This window comes from Moschus berezovskii, chromosome 21 (assembly GCF_049115385.1).
Source record: "Moschus berezovskii isolate FMDL1 chromosome 21, NW_MosBer_1.0, whole genome shotgun sequence".
In the NCBI taxonomy this organism is placed as follows: Eukaryota; Metazoa; Chordata; class Mammalia; order Artiodactyla; family Moschidae; genus Moschus; species Moschus berezovskii.
Window position 1 is genome coordinate 2,136,869 of NC_142480.1, and position 7,608 is coordinate 2,144,476.

The 7,608-nt window shown below is 68.3% G+C and overlaps 1 protein-coding gene across 5 annotated transcripts; it reads right to left on the minus strand.

Annotated features, from left to right (window-relative positions):
- Positions 1-347: 347 nt before the first annotated feature.
- TRMT61A (tRNA methyltransferase 61A) lies at positions 348-7,120 on the minus strand. 5 transcript variants are annotated; one of them, XR_008684877.2, is made up of 5 exons: positions 6,589-7,117; positions 5,669-6,029; positions 3,181-3,447; positions 1,153-1,469; positions 593-731 (listed from the first exon to the last, which is right to left on the minus strand). XR_008684877.2 is itself a non-coding variant. In XM_055418613.2 (5 exons), exons 2-4 carry the CDS (start codon positions 5,997-5,999, stop codon positions 1,210-1,212), a joined length of 858 nt encoding a protein of 285 aa, XP_055274588.1. In that variant the 5' UTR covers positions 6,000-6,029; positions 6,589-7,119; the 3' UTR covers positions 594-731; positions 1,184-1,209. The 5 variants fall into 5 exon arrangements, 4 of the variants coding, with proteins under 4 accessions (XP_088685955.1, XP_055274589.2, XP_088685956.1 ...); XM_055418613.2 differs by having other exon boundaries at positions 594-731; positions 1,184-1,469; positions 6,589-7,119; XM_088829829.1 differs by lacking the exon at positions 1,153-1,469 and having other exon boundaries at positions 348-731; positions 6,589-7,120.
- Between the last annotated feature and the right edge of the window lie 488 nt (positions 7,121-7,608).

Genomic DNA, 7,608 nt, shown 5'->3' on the forward strand with positions numbered 1-7,608 from the left:
AGGTCGGGCCCAGCCGGACATGGACAGACGGATGCACACACACCCACCCACCCCCCAGCCAGACATGGACGGGCGGATGCACGCACACACACACACAGCCAGGAACTCTCTCTCCTTCCCCCCACCCCACTCCCGGAACAAGTGGTCCTTTCTGCAGCTGGGTGGGGGTGGCCACACACTTGCCCCTTTGTCCACCATGTCCCAGGCCATTGTCCTGAAGTCCATAGCCCTGTGGCTGCAGCCCTGGGAGAGGAAGGAGCAGAGGCTGGGCGGCCATGTGCCGAGGTCCAGCTGGATGCTGGTATGGGGAGCGAAGGCCTGGCCTCCAGGCACCAGAGGACCAGTCATTGCGGTGGGGGCAACAGTGTTTATTTCTCTGCCAGGAGTGGTTGCAGCAGCCCCAGGCCAGCACAGGCCCCTGAGGATCTTGTGCTAACACAGGCTCACCGAGGCTCCTGCCGGCTAGCTGAGACCAGAGCAGGCACCCCGGCCCTTTGTGAAACAGGGTGGGGGTGGGGAGACCACACGGAGCTGGAGGCCGGGCAGGGCGGGGCAGAGCTCAGTCCAGGACCCCGGGGTCCCCTCCGGGCAGGCACGCAGACCAGCTCTAGCACCACCAGCCACCAGGAGGCAGGCCCACGTCCGGCTCTGCTCTCCGCCATGTGACGCCATCTTCTCACGGATCCGCACACGAGACTCTGGCTGGGACGGGGCCTCGGAGGAGGCGCTTCCTGGGTGGAGAAACCAGGTGGTGGGTGGGGCCCGCCAGGAGGGAACCTGGGCACACGGCCAGTGCAGTGCCCAGTGGGGGGGGGGTCGGGCCTGAGGCCGCCTCTCTGCTGGCAGCAGAGCGGTGGGGGTCCTGGGCCCAAGGCCACCGTCCCGGGCTGCCTCCTCTGCCCTCCCTGTTTGGTCCACGTGCCCACCCGGAGGAGCCCGCGGCGGTGGAGACTGCAAGGCCAGGGGCTGGCAGGCAGGCACGCTGACCCCAGGGGGCTGCAGGCGGCAGCGCTCCCCGCCAGGGCCCCGACGTTGCACATGGCAGCATCGCCCCTACCCGTCACCCCGCCAACCGTCCGGGGAGGCCCCTCGCCCCACCCTCCCCGCTGCAAGTCCATTTCTAAACACCAGCCGCAGCGGGAGGCCGCTGACCATACAAGGCGGTCTCTGGCCCGAGTTTCACCACCCAGCTTGCCGGGGGGCGGCTCCCTAGCCCGGAGTCTTGGTGGCGAAGGTCAGGTAGCCGGTGTGGCCCACGGTCTCCTTCATGGGCGTGCCGCTGCGGAAGGGGCCGCTGTCGGGGCTGGGGCTGGCCCCCAGGTCGGGCGTGGGCAGACTGATGGTGCGCACGTTGTAGACCTGCGGCAGCACCTCCAGGGTGCTCAGCTCCGAGAAGCCGCAGGCTGCCAGCGCCTGGCACGTGCGCTGCACCTGCTCGATGCAGGGGGAGAAGGAGCAGAAGCGCCCACCTGTGCAGGGGGCGGGGGGCAAGACGCCGGATCAGAGGGCTGGCCCCAAGCCCTGCCCCCGGCCCCCTCAGAGCCCACCCCGCTGCCCGCCGGCGTCCCTCTGCCCAGGGGTCTGTGGCCAGGACCGCAGCGCAGAAGCAATGCAGCCCGGCCCCTTCAGGAGTAGTGGGTTTTGGCAGAGACCCTGCTGTGCAAGGCGTGGACTCCCGGAACCCCGCTCTGGGCTCCGAGGACGGCCAAGCCCTCCGGCCACAAGGACCTGAGGCCTCAGAGCGGAGGAGCCGGCAGGGCCCACATGGAAGGGGCCACCTGCACCAAGCCCACCACCTCACCCCTGGGCCCCCAGTGGGCACGGCCACCCCGACCCCCACCGGCGGCTGAGGGCTGGGGCCAGGGTGTAGTCTCGGCACGGCAGCTGATGGAGCACTGAGCCCAGAACAGCTCCAGCCACACGGAGCGGCCCGGGGCGGGGGCTGCTGTCACAGAAAATTAGAGGCTGTCGTGGCTCCTGCAACTGGAGGCGCCTACGGAGCCAGCCCTAGGCTCAGGGATGACGGGTGGGGGTGGGAACCCCTTCCTGCCTGCCACCTCCCCCAGCCGGGCCCAGGCCCCTGCCGGGTCCCCCCTGCAGGGCAGGGGCGGAGAAGCCAGGCTGGGGGAGGGGAGGTGCCTAGGGACAGCCCTCAAAGGTCCCAAGCCCTGGTCATCTCAGCCCCGCCAGGGAGGCCTGGGCTCAGAGGCAGAGTCGAGGTCAAGCTAGAGGGTAAAGGGTCACCCGGGGGAGCCTGGCCCCTGTGTGCACACCTGAGGTGGCCCCACCGGGTAGGGCTGAGCCCCAGGGGCTGCACCGAGCCGGCGCCGGGCTCACGCAGGCAGGCGAGCCCTGGAGAACCGCCAGACCACGAGGGAGTCGGGAGCCTCTGGGCCAGAACAAGCAGATGCAGAGAGCAGGGCTCAGTGGGGCGGAGGGGACAGGACAACACATGCAGGGCTCCCGGGCCAGGGACCGCCTGCGCTCAGCCCAGGCATGCGCCCGGCTCTGGCCTCGCAGGACCTGGGCCCGGGCCCACTGGGGTCCCCGACACAGGAGCAACCTGCGGGCATTGGGGGCCAAGCCGAAGGGGCGGGGGTGGGGGAGCTAGTGCTCCCCGGCCACCCTGGCACAGACTAGGGACACAGGCGTCCCGGGCCAGCGGGCAGGGGACCCACTGGGACCCACTGACCAGGCATCTGCGTTCAGAGGGGCAGGCCATCCCCGGGAGCTCTGGGCTTCCCCCTCCCGCTGCTCTGCTCAGCAGGGAGGAGGCAGGGGGGCCTGGCTGCCAGAGCCAGCAACTTCTCCAGAAAAGGGAAAAACCCAGGGCCTCGCCAGCGCCTCTGGCTCAGAGCCGACCTTCCCGCCTCTGCACCCAACATCTTCCCTAAAAGGGGTGCATTCGCCCGGCTTGCAGCTGGTGGGGAGGGGAGACTCTGAGGGGACCGGCTGGGGTCAGGAGCTGACCGCTGACCTCTGGCATGCCCCGCCTCTCACTCAGGCAGGGCTGTGGGGACATTCCCCAAGGGCCTCAGACATTGTGGGAGCGGGCCAAGCACAGGGGCAGGGGCCCCACCGAGTCCTGCGCTCCCCAGTCCTGACTTCTCCAACCACCCCCCAACCTCCTCGCCACTCTGACCCACCCCGACCCCCCTCCACTGTTCCCAGAAGGCTCACCTTCGACCTTGAGGGCGTCCCAGGCGTGCCCCACAGCCTCCCAAGGCGAGGGGATGTCCAGGAAGACGGCGTCTGCCACGTGGCTCACGCCGAAGCCGCTGCGGCACACGTCCTGGTTCAGAACGGTAACCCAGCGGCCCACGCGGTGCTCCTGGAACTCCTCCCTCGCCCTCTCCGCCCGCTGCTGGTGGAACTCCACTGTGTGCAGGTGGCCCGTGGGCGCGATGGTGCGGATGATGGCGTGGGACACGGAGCCGCTGCCGGTGCCTGGCCGGGCGGGACGGGAGTCAGGCGGGAAACGACCCTATCCTCACCCTGGGGAGACCCACCGGGGCCCACGAGGTCGGCCGAGCCCCAGTTACCAGCGGGCAGCAGTCCAGAGCTCCCAGGGGGGTCCTGGGACACAGGGACTGTCCCAGGTTGGGGCTGGGGAGCTGCCTATTGATCTGGTGCGGGTCCTGCTGGGTGGGGGGCAGCCCTGCCCACCCCAGCTCTGGAGCAAACCCTGCTGCCCAGACCGGGGACCCCAACAGGGGTCCTGAGAGGGGACAGACTGCCCCAGGGCCCTGAAGGGTCTGTGCAGATCGGACCAAGAGGCTTGCCCCGTCCTGTGCGGTGGCTAGGCCTGAGGGACGCAGGTCAATCCATCCTCCTACCGCCAGTCCACTCCTGCCACATGGCGCAGCTCCACCCTCACCCTGAGTGAACGCACGGCACGGTGACACAGTGACCGACGCGCCGTCATCGTCCCTGTTGGCCCCTCTGCTTGCCATCTTGTCCTGCAGTGCCGGGGGCGCCCCCCGAGTCCCTTGTCACCCCCCACGACCTCCCCACCCCTCATGGCTCCAGGTGCCAAGCTTGATGGAGATACTCTGTGTCCACTGCACACTGACCACCTCCCCCGCGACCGCAAACAGAGCCCGGCATTTACGAGTGCAGAGCTGGAGCGATCCAGCCCCAGTCCACTCCCTGCCAAGCCTCCGTACCCAGTGACCAGGGCGGTGACCGCCCAACCAGGCGCCACGGAGCCGCCCCCGCCCCCACCGGCACCTCCTCCCTCATCTCTCCAGGAGGTGCTTTTCCCCAGCTGCCCGCAGCGCCCACCTGGGCCCCCCGCCCCGTTACAGCCCCCGAGCCCTGCCTCAGGCCTGCCTCCACAGCCGCCGGTTCTCTGCAGCCTCCGTCAGACCAGCCCTCTGCTCCACAGATGAGCTGGACTCCTCGTGACCCCTGGCGGCATGGGCTCCCTCCCTGACCTCACTCCTGCCACCGTGGCCTCCTCAACGGTCCCCCATGCAAGGTCTCTGCGAGGCTCTCCCTTGGGGTGACCCTTCCCCGTGGCTCTTCACGGCTCCCTGACTGCCCAGCCGGAGGGACCCCTCTCAATCACCCTCAAATGCGTAGCCCCCAATCCACAGTAACACTGAGATGGTCACGCTGGGCCCACTGTCTGTCCCCTTCGAGAAGCAGAAACCTGGCCTGACTCGTTGCGGCTCTACCCACGGTTCCCAGAAGGGAAGCTGGCACCTCAGAGGAGCCCAGAAGCCCGCTCACTGACTGCGCTTTTCAGCTGAGTGGAGCCAGGCCCTGGCTGTGGATAACTTCCGTGAGTGGGGGGGCAGTAGGGGACGAGCTGGCGCTGAATCCTTTTCACCCCCAGCTGCCCTGGTGCTGAGCAGCCGGCCCCTGCCAAGCCCCCACCCACTCTCTGAACCCACTCACGGCTCAGGTTCTGCATCTGACTCCCTCCATTTCAAAGTGATTGGCTGGGCAAAAGCAACCATCCCATCATCCACATGGAGAAACTGAGGCCCAAAGATGGAGGAGATGGCCTGAAGCCTCCAAAAGCTGGCAGCAGTGCTGCTGGGAACTCTTCATGAGCCTGGAGCACAGGGACCTGGGGCGTGCAGAACATTCTGGAAATCCAGGCTGCAAGCTTCGGTTCCCAGTCTGGGAATATCTGGCTTCAGGTACATCCATCTGCACCCCAGGCCTGGCCTCAGTGATGAAGGCGCTGGCCCGGGATGAGCACAGGGCAGGCTCTTCCCCCACAGTGAGCATCCTGAGGCAGCCCTGGCCTCCCTCCAGAAAGAGGCGATTCTCAGCCCCGGGCCTGGGGATCCCATTCGCAGCAGTGAGGGACTGCTAGGCCAAGCACCCCTGCCCTTCTGTCAGCACCTTGGTCAGCGCCGAGCAGCGCTCACCACCCCCTCCCCACTTCAGACAGGCAGGCTGCCCCCACTGGGCGCCCGCTCCTCCTGCAGGCTGTCCTCTGTCAGGTCCCATCAAGTCTCACTGGAGGACAGCACCAGTCTCCTAACCAGCTTCCGTGTGTCTGTCCCCTCTCGCTGCAGTGAGCCCCACAGAAAGACCCTGTAGAAACAGATGGTGAGTAACTGTGCCTCTGCCTGGGAAGGGCAGGCTGAGGCTACCTGGACATTGGGTCTGACCTCTGCCTTCACGAACAGAGGCTGCCTGCGGAACTCACCGGATTCACAGACCACGGAGCCAGGCCGAAGCTCCAGCATCATGGTGAGCAGGGCGATGTCGGTGGAGTAGAGGATCTGGGTGCGGTGCGGCAGGTTCAGTGTCCAAAGCTCCGGCGTGGGGTGCAGCACATACACCCAGCCGCCTCGGCCGCAGGTCACCTTGGAGCCGAAGGGGCGGCCGATGAGGTCTACTGAGTGCCGCAGGACGCCGTGCCGGGTCTGGGTCTGGGCCCCACGCTGCACGCGCACAGCCACCATCGCGCCATGGCCCAGGGACAGGATGGCTGTGTCACCCTCTTTGATCAGTTCCTCGTAGGCCACGAAGCTCATGGTGCTGCTGGTCCAGCAGATGCCGGGGACCTGGGAGGTGTGTGAGCATGAACGTGTAAGGGGCCAGGAGGCGGGACTGTGCGCCTGGCATCCAGGGAAAAAGCCCTTCTTGGTCTGGTCCTAAGACGAGAGTCATCAGCCTAAACCTCAGACGAAGAGGCTGAGGCCGGGTCCCAGGATCCCCACAACGTAAGGGCCTGACCCTCTCCCTCGGCATCCTTCTCCGAGAGCTTGGCTCCCGTTCTCTAGCTGTGAGATGAGAGAGGGACCACGCATGGGTGGCCCGAGAGGTCAGCTCCAGGCCAGGCAGAACCCCCCGTCTTCACCCTCCCCCGTGGCGGGCTCCTGGGCAGACGGGTGACGGGGCGATGCAAATGCACGGGTCCCCAAGCGGAGGCTGGGGCAGTGCAGCAGGCAGTAAACAGCAATCACCGGCCTAGCCTGCGTAGCGGCCGGGGGCGGCGGCTCAGGCCAGGCCGGCAACAGGGCTGGGCGCGGCCACAGGGGGCTGCCGGGACGTGCAGGGCCCGCCGGGGAGACGCCCCCCACGCTACCCGCGCTCTGCCACGGTGGCCCCGCGGAGCCTCACCGGCGACCCTCGTCGGCCTCCGACTCCTGGAGGCGCCGCACGTGGCTTCGCGTCGCCGCGGCAGCACTTCCGCCTCCGGTGGGGCGCGGCGCCCGCCGATGACGTCACGACGCCCCGCCCGGACGCGCGGGGCCTCCCGGGAGAGGGGGCGGGGTCTCGGGAGCGCGCGCCGCCCGTCCCCGTGTCCGGGGCGCGCTCCCGGTCGGCTTGTCCGGGTGCTGCCTGCTCGCGCCCGAGGCCACCGAGAGCCCGGGTAGCCCGCCCCCAGCTGCCGCGCTCTCCGCTGTGGGCGCGGGCGTGACGGGTGAAACTGCAGAAAATGGAGCTGCAGAGGAGCGGGTGGTCCCACAGGGCTTTGGCGGGAGGCCGCCTGAGCAGCAGGGGACGGTGGCCAGAAGCGGCCTTACACCCAGGCCTGGCCGCTCCTGAAAGGGGCACGTTCTCCGTAGTGCAGAAGCCGCTTCCAGGACGGAGGGAGCCCTGCGTCCCCGCCTGGAACCCAGGGTGCGCTGAGCACTGGACGCACGGGGCTCCTCCTGGGGCCGGGTCAGTGAGGACAGGAAGAGCGGCCCGGGCGGGGGAGGGCCAGCTGGAGGGCCCGGCAGAAATAGGGAAGCTGCAGCCCTGCTGTGTCTCAGCGGGGCTGAATCAGAGCCAGGCCCTGGGCGGACAGTGTGTGCGGGGGAGGGGCACGGGGGCCGGGACCGTCTTCCTCCGGTGCGCATGTCCCCGTGGGCCAGGCCTTATCTGATGGAGAACCCAGCCCATCCAGCCAGGGCCAGCTAGCATGACCCTTGGCCACGCTTCCCAGGCCCAGGCTGCTCCATCCTGGACAAGTGGGAGTGGCCAGGCCCTGCGGAACCAGTCCCTTCCCAGAGCCCTGCCAACTTGTGGGGCGCTGAACTCTTCCCTCCTCTGGGGCCGGGGCTGGCGAGGGTGTCTGCGGACCGCAGAGTCCATGATGGAGACCCAGGTGCCTAGCCTTAGCCCCTCCATGACCCTTCCCTGACTGGGCCTGGG

Bases quoted from the DNA above. Each gene is read 5' to 3' on its own strand.
- TRMT61A (XM_088829829.1), bottom strand. From the start codon at position 5,999: ATGAGCTTCGTGGCCTACGAGGAACTGATCAAAGAGGGTGACACAGCC. The intron at 3,448-5,668 runs GTGAGTTCCGCA...CCGCCCGGCCAG, and splicing joins CTCCGTGGTCTGTGAATCCG to GCACCGGCAGCGGCTCCGTG. The intron at 732-3,180 runs GTGAGCCTTCTG...TTCTCCACCCAG, and splicing joins GGACGCCCTCAAGGTCGAAG to GAAGCGCCTCCTCCGAGGCC.